The 13,938-nt window shown below is 57.4% G+C and overlaps 6 protein-coding genes across 6 annotated transcripts; 4 read left to right on the top strand and 2 right to left on the bottom strand.

Annotated features, from left to right (window-relative positions):
- Positions 1-143: 143 nt before the first annotated feature.
- On the bottom strand, positions 144-638 carry MKK02DRAFT_42457 (uncharacterized protein; the record flags this gene model as incomplete). The annotated part of the gene is made up of 2 exons (XM_053091996.1): positions 144-507; positions 583-638. The coding sequence occupies 2 exons, from the start codon at positions 636-638 to the stop codon at positions 144-146; spliced, it is 420 nt and encodes a 139-aa protein (XP_052947848.1).
- Positions 639-1,166: 528 nt separating this feature from the next.
- MKK02DRAFT_31576 (4'-phosphopantetheinyl transferase superfamily) lies at positions 1,167-1,638 on the top strand (the record flags this gene model as incomplete). The annotated part of the gene is made up of 2 exons (XM_053088335.1): positions 1,167-1,327; positions 1,407-1,638. The coding sequence occupies 2 exons, from the start codon at positions 1,167-1,169 to the stop codon at positions 1,636-1,638; spliced, it is 393 nt and encodes a 130-aa protein (XP_052947847.1).
- Positions 1,639-2,085: 447 nt separating this feature from the next.
- Positions 2,086-5,176, bottom strand: MKK02DRAFT_42455 (putative transcriptional repressor; the record flags this gene model as incomplete). Its single annotated transcript, XM_053091995.1, has 7 exons — positions 2,086-3,767; positions 3,824-3,942; positions 3,988-4,355; positions 4,414-4,564; positions 4,619-4,728; positions 4,782-4,862; positions 4,991-5,176. The coding sequence occupies 7 exons, from the start codon at positions 5,174-5,176 to the stop codon at positions 2,086-2,088; spliced, it is 2,697 nt and encodes an 898-aa protein (XP_052947846.1).
- A 515-nt stretch (positions 5,177-5,691) lies between these two features.
- MKK02DRAFT_42454 (putative Bud site selection-related protein) lies at positions 5,692-7,003 on the top strand (the record flags this gene model as incomplete). The annotated part of the gene is made up of 6 exons (XM_053091994.1): positions 5,692-5,723; positions 5,774-5,970; positions 6,041-6,524; positions 6,573-6,654; positions 6,734-6,833; positions 6,885-7,003. 6 exons carry the CDS (start codon positions 5,692-5,694, stop codon positions 7,001-7,003), a joined length of 1,014 nt encoding a protein of 337 aa, XP_052947845.1.
- Positions 7,004-7,332: 329 nt separating this feature from the next.
- MKK02DRAFT_42453 (cytochrome-c oxidase chain VI precursor) lies at positions 7,333-8,112 on the top strand (the record flags this gene model as incomplete). Its single annotated transcript, XM_053091993.1, has 3 exons — positions 7,333-7,417; positions 7,525-7,842; positions 8,072-8,112. 3 exons carry the CDS (start codon positions 7,333-7,335, stop codon positions 8,110-8,112), a joined length of 444 nt encoding a protein of 147 aa, XP_052947844.1.
- A 1,633-nt stretch (positions 8,113-9,745) lies between these two features.
- MKK02DRAFT_42451 (uncharacterized protein) lies at positions 9,746-13,297 on the top strand (the record flags this gene model as incomplete). Its single annotated transcript, XM_053091992.1, has 11 exons — positions 9,746-9,980; positions 10,043-10,062; positions 10,126-10,149; positions 10,239-10,814; positions 10,873-10,881; positions 10,959-11,311; positions 11,710-11,951; positions 12,008-12,027; positions 12,103-12,126; positions 12,174-12,731; positions 12,881-13,297. The coding sequence occupies 11 exons, from the start codon at positions 9,746-9,748 to the stop codon at positions 13,295-13,297; spliced, it is 2,478 nt and encodes an 825-aa protein (XP_052947843.1).
- Between the last annotated feature and the right edge of the window lie 641 nt (positions 13,298-13,938).

Raw genomic sequence — 13,938 nt, 5'->3', positions numbered from 1 at the left:
CGGCGCCTAGGGGTCTTGTTACTCCTCGGAGACGCTGATTGACGACGTATACAGCCTTTCGGACAAGCTCACTACAGTCTACACTTGCATCGGAAGTCATCTACTCATCACAGTATACTTACAGCATCCCTTCCGCCAGCCTACTACAACAACACCGCCGCGCCCACCGCTCCCGCAACAGCAAACAAGCCCGCGACGGGCATCGTGTGCGCCCAAGGCGCAGCTCCGCCGGTACTGTTGGTCCCGTTAGTCCCGTTCGCGCCACCAGCACCTCCCGAGATGGTCGCGTTGTTACCTGCGGTAGGTACGGGGGCGAGCGTGGAGGTGGACATGGCAGGGACGACATTGGGGTGGTCGCCGTGTCCGTTGTTGCCCTTGTCGTCCGAGTGTGTGGCGCTAGGGGCTGGAGGGGCCGAGGTGGAGGTGGACGACGAAGCGGCCGCGGCGGCGATGGCTGGGTTGTCTGGGATCTTTTCGATCGGGTTCGGGTTGACGGAGCCTGCGCCACTGGAGACATCAGCTGGATGAACCCAGAGTGGCGAGCGGGCAGGCATCGATGGGGAAGAGAGAAGAAAGACTCACTCTTGGGCTAAGACAAGGGCGGGCAGAAGAGCCATGAGGAGGGTGAAGTAGTTCATTATGGCTAAAGGTGATCGACTTAAGTCTTGACTTTGTTCTTGATCTATGAGAGAATAGATGAGAGGCTGACAATAGTTTGCGCGAAAGTGGACGGGCAGTGACCAGCTATCTATCCACCTCGAAATCTCGGCTGCCTTGTCCTGCTCCACCCTCTGCAACGACTTGCAGTCCCCTTACAGGGCGATATGGTGAAAAGATCTTCGTGGCTGCATTGTTCCAGATGGAGGGGTGAAAGAGCTTCAAGCGGGAGGTGGCGATCAAAGGACGGACACGGTACATGTACCGTAACAAGGGGATGGGCCAAAGAACGGAGTCCTGGTTTCAAGGGGATATTGTAGCGGTGGTGGCCGGACGGAGCGGGTGGCAGAGACTCACTGTACCAGGCGACTTTGGAGGAGCTGGCCAGACGCCAAACCGCCACCCTTCCCCTGGCGTTTCATATTTGCGCACGGATCCCGTTCTTCCCAGCCAAATTTGGTGCAACACCGAAGCCTTTGAGAGTGCACATCGTACATCCACATCAGGCCATGCTGGGCATAGGCATCGACATCCTCTCGATCACCCGCTTCGAGGGTCTCCTAGCTCGTCGGGGAGCTCAGGCTCTCGCTCGTCGGATATGCTCAAAGAGGGAGTATGACGAGTTCCGGTCCGTCCCCGCGGACCAGCACGTCAAGTACCTCAGCTCGAGGTATGTTCCACACCAGTATACTATACAGCCCTATTCAGCTGAGTACAGCTCGCAGAGGGCAAAGAAGCTGACAAGACAGGTGGTGCCTAAAAGAAGCGGCCTACAAATCCCTCTCCTCTCACAGTCATCCCCGCTGGACAGGCTTCGACATCCATACTTCCTCCTACTCCGCGCCCACTATACGCTTTACGGACCGCCTTTTGCTCCGCTCGGGCGCGACGCTGAGAAGGGAGGAGGTGGAGATGATGGCGAGTCTGTCGAATGACGCGGGGGTGGTTGTGGGGGTTGTCATCGCCATGAGGAAGGGGTGAGCCACCAGGGACGCATCGTCACATCAACGCAAAACCCCATCGGAATGCCGGTCCATGTGGTCGGATCCTCATGCGTCCCGAGGGCGGACAGCTTGATCGACTTCTCTGCGGTCTGCGGGTATGACTGGCAGATCGAGCCGTAAGGAAAAGGACGTCCTGCGAAGCCGGACTCGGGCTTTCTATAGGGCGCAAGGGAGACGGAGTATCGGTATAGACAGGGGACGACGAAGGGGTGACAACAGGAGGGAACGAGGGGATATACGCAGCCCGAGCTCCATATCATGTAGCCCGTCGTTCCGGATACACCAGATCAAGGCCCGAGGTTTAGGAAACATGCTAAACCGATTCATCTCTGGTAGTCATCACAAACCCCTCCCTTCCCCCACCCTCACTCCCCACTCCGACGCCCACCGCCTCCCAAACAGAATTATATCGTTATAATGTAATCTAGAAGCGCCTATACCCTCCTCCTTGTCCCACCTGCTGCGCCTGCGCATTTCCGCCCCGCATCGCCGCCTGCTGATGAAACGCCTGTAATGATCGCGCATCGTACTGCCTTTGCGCCTGCGTCTGCCCCTGTCCGCCTTGGCCCGAGGCCGAAGGGAGCGGTCCGTGGGTGTACGACTGCTGTTGTTGCAGTGTGAGGCCGATGGGGAAGGGTCCGGATTGAGGCGGAGGGAGAGGATGTGAGTTGAAGGAATGGACGAGTGGGGAGTGGTGCGAGGGGTGTTGTTGCTGTTGCTGTTGCGGTGCTTGATTTTCCTCTTCGAATGGGCGATGCGAGGGGGGTCGGGAGAGGTCCATTCCCGCATGCGCCGCGAGAGGCCAGGACCGTTCGGTAGATGGCGAATCGTGATAGTGGCCCGTCCCGGCGTTCGCGACCTGCTCGGCGAGCTGCGCAGACTGCTGCTGGTGCTGCATATGCGGTGGCCAGATGAGCCGCGACCCGCCCGATCCGGACGCAACCGACCCGGAGCTGCCTTCGCCGACATCGTGCCGAATCTGCGTGTTGGCGCGGAGGTTGAAGGGGCTCTGGCCACGCGAGAGCGAAAAGCTCGTTGCGCGAGAGACGGGCCGAGCGAATTCGAACCGAGACGTCGTACGAGGTGCTTCCGCCTCCTCTTCCTCTACTTCGTCCACTTGCTCCTCCACCTCTTCTTCCTCCCTCTCGTCCATAGCAGCCATATCCGCAAACTCCTCCAGGGAGGGCGCGTCAAACGGCTGGAACATCCCCTTCCACCCTCCACCCCCATCTTGCCCTCCCTTGCTCTTCCGACCCAACGCATGCGACAGACCCGCACTTGCCAGATCTGACGCCAAGACACCCATCTCCGCCAGTCCCACCAGGAGCTTCGAGTACGGGCTCGGCCGGTACTCTCCCTCCATCCGCCGCAGGTCTTCCGGGTCGACGTTGAGGACGAACGAAAAGTCCGGATCGGACGTGGGGAAGGTGTACATTTGCGGTTCTTCGTAGGGCGAGTGAAGGAAGATGGGATCCGAAGTGAGTGGTGGAGGGAGGGGATTCGAATCGGCGTGGGAACGGGCAGGGGTCTGGGGTGCGGGTGAGGAAGAGGAAGGGCCTGCTTCGGAACTGGTATCGCCCGTAGGTACAGACTCTACAGCATCGAGTTCCGGTTCTGGCTCGCTCTCGACAAGCGGGGCAGTAACAGCCTCCGATTCTGTAGTCGCCGTATCGATGGACGCAGGGCGGGAGTGTTTCGCGCGAGCAGGGATGGGAAGACCGGGTGGAGGGGGAGGCATCGATGAGGAAGCGGATGCTGCAGCAGGTGTAGGTGTCGGCGTGTCCACCTTGGGTATAAGCGTACTCGTCGACAAAGTCAACGGTTTCTTTTTTGGCGAAGTCTGCGCGCTGCTCCCCGCTCCGCTCTGTACCGAATCCGTACTCCGTCCTCTAGACATTGCCGATGCAATGACCTTCTTTTCGCGCTTGACGGCCGGGATGGGGATGGCGGAGGGAGTAGGAAGGGGGAAGGCGAGTGGGTTTTTCGTGAGTGGGATGAGGTTGGATTTGCTCCGGGTGGCGGCGGGCGCGGGGGCAGGAGGTGGACGGACGGGAGTGCGGCCGGTTCCTATTGGTTTGCCCCAGCTTGCGGATCCTGGTAGTGCAGCTAGCATGTCAGCTTGATCGCTTGCAGATATTCAAGCATTTCCTAGCTGTACTCACATCCAACGGCCTCGTCTGCACCAGCGGATGGTTTTGGCCATGCCGACTTTTGGGTCAAAGGCGGCACCGTCATTGTCGCCTGCTTCTGCCGGGCATCGTATTCCGCCGGACGAGTCAGACTGCAAGATCAGCTCGGCCCTTCATCCCCTCCCGGTATGACTCACGCAATCTCATAATCGTCCTTTGTAAAGCAATCCCCCTCCCCTCCCCACTCATGCAACCCCGTACACCCACTCGTATCGCACTTCGACCCCCTCAAGAACGCATCACAATACCGCGTCGTCCCGTGATTCGCCTTCAATGACGCGCCCGCCGGTCCGCCAGGCGACGCGAACCCGTCCAGGGCCGATATGGCACGAGCGGCGTCTTCTCGGCGGACATAAACGATATAGATGCCGGTGGATGTGAGGGGGTTGGGGCTATCGAGGGTGTGGACAGAAGTGGAGGAGGTGGCGGTGCGGTCGCGTAGGTAGATTCGGGAGATTTTGCCGTATTGCCCGAAATACTCGTTGGTACGGAGTATGGGTATCGCCTGGTTGGTCAGCTTGTTGTCCCGCCCCAAAGCAGAAGGCTCGGTACGATGAGCTCACATCGTCACCAACAGCAGGCAGCTTCATCCCCACGACATAGACCGTATTCTTCATCACGATCCGTACGCCCATGAGATGCCGCCGCCCAATTTGATCCAGCTGCTTGATGGTCTTTGCCCTCCGCGTCTTCTTTTCCTTCGCCCGCTTGACCCTATCTTGTCAGCTGCCGCTCTCTCGAAGATGGAGCCCACGGAAGATGACGCACTCTTCCCAGTCCACAGGTTGAAATACCACAGCTTTGGTATCGTACACCCGCCGACAGCCTGGACAGCGTCCGTCCGTAGTCAGAAGACGATTGTAGCAGAATTGACAGATCTGACTATCAGCTCATGCGCTTGTGCCGGTCGCGACCAGGGCAGCGAGCTTACCTGTATTCCACATTGGCATGGTTTGAAGTTCAGATCTGACAAGTCGAGTGGTTCAGCGCAGACGAGACAGTCGGGGTCGTCCTAGAAAAGGAAGTGATCAGCTTGGAATCCTCGGAATGGCTTCCTTCCTTGGCCAATCCCCCTTCAAAGCAGCCTCCCTCGTCGTCCTGTCATCGATACACATCCCTCTCCATTAGGTAGCTACTCACCTCATCATCACTCCACGCGACATCCTGCAACCCCTTCAATACCTCCCTGTTGACCCCGCCTCCCCCCGCCGCGCTCGCGAGCGGCACGCTCATACTGCTCCCTGCCGATCTCGCACTAAAGCTCGCGGACGGCTGCTGCCCCGTTGTCGGGTTCGCAGGCAGCGGGTGGAGGCTGATTGTCGGCATGGCGAGGCGTAGCGTCGCGAGGTATTTGTGTCCGAACGGAGAAGCAGAACTTTCTGGAACCTGCGGGTATACGCGATGGGGTCGGTATGTGGTATGGATCGAAAGCTGGAACACGGGCCAGTCGTAATTTCTTCGTGATAGAGTCGAGAGCGCTGGTATGAAGAGAGACTAAGAGACCTTTGAGAACAGAGAAGGATGAATAGAAATAATGAGGCCGAGTGACTGTTCAGTAGTGAGCGGCGGGTCAAAGGGTTGTCCTCACTCACTCGGGGTGGCGGTGACGGAAGCTTTTTAAGCCTCTTCGGCCGCGACTTCCGCCGGAACAGCCAAGCGCACGGACTAGGGTAACGTAAGGATCGTTTGGCTGGCTGCGGCGGCGAGCTCGACCAGGCTGTATCTAGCGACTTGACATCGGACATCTGACCAGACCACCAGCATTTGGACCTAACGGTCTACCCCAGAGGTCTTCAGGCAAGACAGCTTCGACGACGACGATCATCGGAGCTCAGAGCACCATGTCGAACCTTCGTGCCTACCTGGCGGCAAAGTGAGCTCCTCACACCCCTATCCTCAGAGTGGGCACAGCTGACAGATAAGCTACATGTCCGGCCCCAAGGCAGACGCTATTCTCGCTCGAGAAAATGATCCTACTCTGAAGAAGAAGCGCAAGAAGCCCAAGAATGAGGACTATGTTGGTGGTGTAGCTGCGAAGGACGATACAGGGGCTGGAGGGTTGAAAATGAGGGATGAGGACGAGTGGAAGTTGAGGGGAGTGGAGGATGTGGATCTGGAGGGTGCGGATGCGCCTGGCAAGTTAATCGATACCATCCGCCCTCTCCTTGATTATGAAAGCTGACAGTGCAGTGTTGGGGAGAGACCTCACAACGTTCAAGAAGTCCAAGAATGCCTGGGCTACAGTCGGCTCGTCTGCCCTACCACTATCCTCCTCGGTCAAGACGGAAGAAGCAGGACCATCGTCGCCTCTCGCGGATGTCAAAGCCGAGCCGGACGCAGACGGCGAGGTCGCCGCGCCTCCGACCAAAAAGCGGCGAGGCGGTCTCAAGACCGCGGCCCAACTACGTGCCGAGGTAGAAGCTGCCAAAGCTGCGAAATCACCCTCGCCTGAACCGCCAGGGGAGGAGGAAAACAGGAATAAGACGGTGCATCGAGATGCGAGTGGGCGGATCGTCGATGTGGAGAAGCTCAAGGCGGAGGAGCGGGAGCGGGAAGAGGAGGAGAAGCGGAAAGAGAAGGAAAGGGAGGAGTGGAGTAAGGGAATAGTGCAGAGACGGCAGAGAGAAGAGCGAGTGAGAGAGGAGAGGGATATGGCGGATCGCGATGTCGGAAGGTGAGCTAGTTGCCTGTTCGCGATCCTGGCGGCGAGCTGACATATCAGGCATGCTGGCGATGCTGCGATGAATAGGGAATTGATGGAAGTGGAGAGATGGAATGATCCAGCTGCGTCTTTCTTGACATCCGTAAGTCACCGCTTTTCGACCTGTACCGGCCCGTATAAGCGACAATCAATCGCGAGCTCTTGCTGACTATCTGCAAAAGAAGAAGAAGACGAAAAGCCGAAGGCGTCGCCCGACATATCAAGGCGCACCCTTTCCAAATCGCTTCGGAATCTTGCCCGGCTTTAGATGGGACGGTGTCGGTGAGTCTTCCCTTTCTAGGCTGCAAGTGAGGATACCAGATAACTGGTCAGATCGTTCCGCCAAGGATCCAGATCGAAAGCTTTCGTTCGAAGCGCGCTTCTTCCAGGCTCAGAACTCGAGGGCAAGAAAGGAGTTGGCGGATCAGCAATTCTCGATGGAGGATATGTAGCCGGCTCATCTGTTCTGTGCGCCAATGTTGTATCATATCATAACGACCGTGTATGATGTCCCGAGACCACTTGCGGGCTACGTGCATGCCTCATATGCTCATCGCTTCATCTATACCCCAGCTTCTCTTCGAAGCATGCCCACATCGCCCCCGGAACCAGCGGACCAGCTCACCGGGAAATTCCGGAACGGGCGTGATTTATGGATTTTCTCCCGTGACGGCTTGCTTGGTTGGGTGCGGCCTTGTCGGCTGTGGATCTATCTGCCTCCTACTGGACCATACAAAAAGCCTCTATCAGCATCACCCATCCTATACCCCACCATCTCACCATGATCTCCTCCGTCACGCGCTCCCTCCTCCGCGCACCCGTCGTCGCTCGGTCAAATGTCCTCATTCGCCCAGTGGCCATGACGTGTGAGTTTTACCGCGAGAGAGTCTTGAGGCCTTTTTCCCCTTCTCCTATCGGCTTTACCCTCCGTCCCCCTTCGTCCATATGCCATGAGCCCAAGCTGACACAGCAGCACTGCGACGATACGCCGCCGCCGAGAATGCGCCGCACGCACACGAGTCTGAATCCTTTGACGCCTTCAACGAGCGGTACCGCACCTTTTTCGCATCCTGCACCGACCTCTTTGAGCTCCAGCGGGGGCTCAACAACTGCTTTGCGTACGATCTCGTCCCTACTACGGAAGTCATCGATGCGGCTCTCCGGGCGGCGCGCAAGTGTAATGACTACGCTACGGCGGTGCGGATCCTGGAGGGCGTCAAGGAGAAGGTGGAGAACAAGGGACAGTACAAGGCTTACCTTGAGGAGTTGAGCCCGGTTATCAAGGAGTTGGGTGAGTTGGTCTTTCAGTTCATGATAACGGTGGCGAGGGAGAGAGGGAGAGGAGCATGTCAGAGGGAATGAAGGGATGAAGAGAAGGGAGACAGTATCGTATCGGACGAGCTTGGGGGCTCCAGGGGGACGTAAGGGATAGGCCGCTCGGGAGCGCTTTGTGTTGCCGGAAGAGATGTTGCGAAAGACTATGTCCAGGCAATGAAGCGAGGGTAGCGCTGATCCGACAGGCATTGCTAGCAAGGAGGAGCTCTACGGTACCAAGCTCTAGATCAGGGAGGGGAAATGCAAAATAGCCGTTGCTGTTGCTCGCCCCTGCCGCGTCTGCCCTGCCATCTGGTGCGGGAGGGACGTCGCCGCATCGGACAAGAGGAATCGGTTGATGGTGCGGGTACTGATGTTCTGACATCACAGCAGACAATGACTATCTCGCTACTTGAAAGAAGCTATCTTAAAAACCACGCCTATCACGACATCAAAACATTCCGCAGGTTTCCGCCCATGCTCCCCGGGCATCATCAGATCATCGTTCTTATCGTCATCGTACTCTCGCACTCCTGGTCTCCTTCAACACCCCGCTCGATTTGTCGGACGTGGTGGCAAGGGATGGGGATCAAGCGTCGTCCGACTCCTTCTGAGCCGGCTGGGCGGCGGCGAATTCCTCCTTGGAAGCGTAGGCGGGAAGCGTGGGCGCGCCTTCTGGATTATGTCAGCTTCAGCTCCAGGTAGATGAAGGAGCATCAGCTGATCATACTCACCGTCGGTCTGCTGGGGCGCGTCAGAGATCTCGTTGCCTTGCGCGTCGACGGGCTTGCCGAGGATGTATGCTGAGTGAGTCAGCTGATGATCATATCCTGAGCGATATAGAGGTCGGCGGAGGAGCGTGGGACAGGTGATGCGGATGAGGGTATGAGATGGGGTAAATCAGGGCGGGCAGGAGATGGACGAGAGAGACGTACCGACAGCGGAAGCCATGATGATCAAGTCAAGTAAAAGAGTGAGTGAAGGAGTAAAGCTGAAAGCTGAAGTTGGCAGATATACGTTTTACTAAAGATGAAGATCGATAGAGCAGAATGGGGATCCCAACCTCGGTTCGATCTGCCTTATATATCCCACTCCGGGCCTGTCGACGTGGCGCACTCGACTCTCGCACACTCCATCAGAACAATGGAGGGCGCCAGCTCCACAGGGGTCTAGGCCCTTCGAAGGCTTACTTCTAAGCGAGACGGCCCTTCCAGTGCTTTCTGACAGGTCCGAGCGGGTGGATTTCGTTTGTTCTAGAGTTTGAGTGGGGCGTTTGAAGGGCGAAAGGGGGGAGGGGGCGGTGTGGAAGCCGCTGGCCGTCAGGATTGAGGGATGGAGGGGGAGTGAGACTGGGCACCCTTTGATGAGGGCTTCGAAGGGGTGGGAAATGGTGTTTTCTAGTGCCGTGATACAAGTACGGACATGCTGTGGTGCGGATGATACGTCAGTGGGAGGGAGTTGCTCGAACAGTCTCGGCCTCGGGCAGGGCTGCGCGTGGCGGACCCGCCGGTATGATATGAATAGATCCGGCGTCAGCTCCGCTTGGGACCTTGCTCGACCCATTGGCCAGAGCCCGTCCACACTATGCCAGATGTACGCTGGTCTTCTGACTCGCTGTCCGATACACGATGTCTCGGACCTAAATTGACCCCGAAAGGCTCGGCGGCGCCGGCGCCGAAAAGATCCTGGAAAATGTCGAACGACCATCTGTGCTGTCTCTTGCCTCATAACAGGTAGGTCGTGCCCTGAGGCTGGAGCCGTCTCGTCCGAGACTATTTGTATACTGAAGTAAATAGCGGTCGACATCATGTGCATATAGGACATAGAACTGTGTATACACTGTTCCAACTCCAATTCGAGCAGAGTAGAGAAGCAGAGGCATGGTCGCGCTCATCTCCGCGCTCGACGGCATAAGGGACTTCGACCTGAAAGACCATCTCCCAGTCTATCCACTCGAGCAGGTCGGACCGCTCTTCTGGCTCAGCTTTATTGCGAGCTGGACGGTCTGCTACCTCGTCCATCTGCCGAGCGATACGCGGTTGTTCAGGCAGGCGCTATGGCCTGTCTCGGTCGGTGCTTTCGTGTGGGCGGTGATCACTGTTGACATGCGCGGACGTGAGTACTATGTATGCCTGATGATAGAATGTGAGGAGGACAAGGCAGGACTGATGTGGCAGGTGTTGCGTCTTTTATGCTTGTGAGTTTGACTTGTTTGCAAGTGGTTCAAGCACTGATGAATGTGGCTAAGCTAACGGATCAGATCGGGCTGTTCCTCTTCAACGCCGTGAGTTCTCTACGTCCGCTACGAGATGATTCTGAGCTGGGGTCGCTAGGCTTCATATGTTGTCGCTGGCACAGGCACTGACTTGTCAGACTTCAGCTGCCGTCCGCTGGGGCAGAGTCACCTCACCGCCCATCTACCGCCCTCTCAAGCGCAAGCCCTTCTTCCCCCTCCTCCGCGAAACGAACGCCTTCCGCGCCTTCAACCTCCTATGCGACGAGCCGCGCCTCATCTCCCTCTCTGCCGGATCTCCAGGATGTCCATCTTCGATGACCACGGCGAAACGCCCGGACCATGGCGCGCTATACGAGCTCGGTCGACACTTATTGCGAGGCACCAGAACGTGGGTCCTCATCGACGTTTCGTCCTACCCACTCTATCATCTCGACCCCTCCAACCTAGGAAACCCGCTCGTCGCGTACTCGGACTGGGACTTAGGCATCCAGACCATCTCCCAGTCCCTTGGGGTGCCCAGATGGGTGACGATACCCGCGGTAGTGATGAGCTATGCGACGACGACATACCTCATGATGTCGTTCTCGTGCCGCTTAGCTTCGATCTTGGGGATTGCCAGTGGGATGTGGTCGGCGGAGGAATTTCCGGAGATGATGGATCGGCCGTGGGTCTCGAGCAGTCTCAATGAACTCTGGGGGAGACGATATCATCAGGTGCGTTCGCTCTACGGGTCCAGACCCAGATAGCGGAGATAATTTGCTGACTTGACAGATACTGAAGGTATGTCCTGCTTGCGTACCTGCCGAAAACCTCCATCCACTCCTTCATCAGGACCAGAGAACGCCGCTAACGAGCAGCACGGCTTCCAGAACTACGCCCGCCCCTTCTCCTTCCTCCCCCGCTCGACCTACATCCTCCGCATCTTCGCCCTCTCAGCCATCTACCACATGCTCGTCTACCGCCCCTTCTTCCACACCTTCATCGCCCGAGACATGACCGCCATGTTCATGCTCTCCGGCCTTGGCCTTGAGATGGAACGGCAGTACCTCCGCCGGACAGGCAAAAAGGTCGGCGGGTGGACAGGCAGAGTATGGACGTGGAGCTGGTTCATCCTCTGCGGTTACTTTATGTGCAGGGGTCTGGCGGCGATTGGATTTGTGGGTGGAGCGAGAGAGATGTTGGCGGTAGATCGGACGGGCAGCGCTGTGGAGTGGGCGTTGTATGGGCTGGGGAGGAGGCCACATCCTTCTTTGCCGCTTCCTAGTCCGCGTATCTTTGGGATGTAGCTTGCTTTTGGCTACAAACCCGAGTGACTACCGCCCTCCCTAGCAGCCTAGTCTCTCTCGCTTGGATCTGCTATCCTGCAATATGACTGTGCACTGCATAGTCCGGCATAGCGGCTCCGGAGTGTCGGCGCCGAAATCGGCTGCTGCTCCCGATCTCCGCTGGCCGCTTTGTCCTTCGACACACAACCCATGCGAACCATGCCTTGCTCACCCTTTCGACGCAACAACACCATATGGGGCAAGTCAGCTCAGCTCGTCACTGATGTCCCTCATCTCGCTCGGCAATTCACGTTGACAAGATCAAAGCGGAGAATTCAACAAGCCACAATATGAGTCCGTTCCGCTCCATTCTCCACGCCATCTGGACCTTCGACCTGAGCGACTACATCCCCCTCACCGCCCCGGGAACGGCAGCGCCGTACCTCGGAGTCAGCCTGCTCGCGAGCTTGCAGGTGTGCTATCTCGTCCACTTGCCTGGCGATACGCGAACGTTACGGCGGGCGTTATGGCCCGTATCAGTGGGAACCTTCTTGTGGGGCATCGTGACGGTCGATACACGAGGACGTGAGTGTATAGATCTGTCAAGTTGAATGCCAGAGGGCGTCGCTGACGCGTTGCAGAGCTTTCCATCTGGACAATGGTGAGTAAGCTGCTCCAGCGCGATACAGGCCGACATTGCTTTGACCAGCGATGATGGCGGTGGCTGATAGCTCAGGTCGGCATGTTGCTCTTCAATAGCGTGAGCTGTGACCTTTCACAACCAGCGAAGCGATACTGACAGATTAGACCTCTGCTGCCATTCGCTGGGGCACTGCGACCGCTCCGCCAGCTTACAGAACTCTTGTCCGAAAGCCCTTCTTCTCCGGGATACGCGAGACGACCGCATTTCGGGCTATCAACCTCATCTGCGACGAAGCTCGCCTGACATTCCTGGCCTCGACACCACCGCACCGGGATGTCCAAGCCACACGCGGCGCGCTCTACACTATCGGCTCGCACCTCCTAGACGCTATCAAGATGTACCTCTTCATGGACATCTGCTCTTACCCGCTGTATCACTTCGACCGGTGTAACCTCGGAAACCCGTTCGCAACATCGGGCGACTGGAATCAAGGGATCCAGACGATCACCAAGGCGTCTGGTCTGCCGCATTCCGTCGTCGTCCTAGCGATCGTCCTCAGCTACGCGGCGGAAGGCTATGTGGGCCTGTGGCTCGTCTGGCGAGTCCTGGCTGCTGCGGGTCTGGCCAGCGGTCTTTGGACACCCGAAGAGTGGCCGGATCTCATGGATCGCCCGTACGTATCGAGCAGCATGAATGAGTTCTGGGGGAGGCGGTATCATCAGGTAAGTCTCAGTCAGGCCTGGACAGCAAAAAGGCCCTCCGCTGACAACAAAACAACAAAGCTGCTGAGAGTAAGTCTTTCTGGCATGCGGTCCGCCTTCTGAGCTCATGGATGTCTGAGGGGAACAGGACTCGTAAGCTGACGCGACAGCATGGCTTCCAGAACTACGCCAGCGTCCTCTCCTTCCTCCCTCGCTGTACCTACATCCTTCGTATCTTCGCCATGTCCGCAATCTACCATATGCTCGTCTATCATCCCTTTTCCCATACTTTTCTCGCCGGGCGAATGATCACCATGTTCATGCTCGCAGGACTAGGCCTCGAACTTGAGCGCCAGTTCTATCATCGTACCGGTCGGAGGGTTGGCGGACGGGCGGGCAGAATCTGGACGTGGAGCTGGTTATTGCTCTGCGGGTACTTTATCACGAGGGGAGTTGCGGAGAGCGGGTTTCTCGGAGCGACGCGAAGGTCGTTTGAGGAGGATAGGACGACGAGTGCAGTAGAGTGGGTGCTTTACGCGGCGGGGGTGAGACCGCATCCTTCTTCGCCGCTTCCGCGAGCAGAATGATTATGACATCTTATCGTGCTCATTGGCTCCCACCAGATTGACCACACAAGCTGCTGATGTTGTGCAGTACCGATCCTGGCCAGTACCTATGCCCCATCCTAAAGATATACTCATAACACCTACTGATGATTGGTCAGTCAAGTTCCCGGCGGACATTTGATCATATGTAAAGTAGTCAAATACGAGCGTAGCTTGCAGACGGCCACCTCAAAGCAAAGATCTGCAGCCGGAGCGGAGGGTGGCAAATCCGCCACTAAGATGGATTTCGGTTGCAGCTGCGGGGCCTATTTGCCTTCACTTCCGGTCTCTCAGAGTCTAAAGCCATCGCCAGCACAGACATCTCGCCCATGTTCCTGCCGGTGTGTAGGAGTCCAATCCCGCTTGTGCTGTAAGCCTTGTGCAGCCCCTTGTGCCCTGCCAGAGCGGAGCACATCTTATGTGAGGGGGTTTAATAGAGTTCTTGTGCCTGAAACATCTGAAACTCGACCGGGCGAGGTATGCGGAGCAGCGGAGCACAGGGGACCTTGAAGGGGACCCTGATCTCAACCTTTCATCGTGGCTACTGCCTATATCAAGCCATGCAGACCTTGCGAGCTGGACATCGCGACCGATTGAGCCAGTAGCAGCCGCTCTGAGTCATA

This window comes from Dioszegia hungarica (genome assembly GCF_025882075.1).
Source record: "Dioszegia hungarica strain PDD-24b-2 chromosome Unknown MKK02contig_6, whole genome shotgun sequence".
Classification (NCBI taxonomy): Eukaryota; Fungi; Basidiomycota; class Tremellomycetes; order Tremellales; family Bulleribasidiaceae; genus Dioszegia; species Dioszegia hungarica.
The sequence above is the reverse complement of the archived record's forward strand: the minus strand, read 5'-3'. Positions and strand labels throughout refer to the sequence as shown.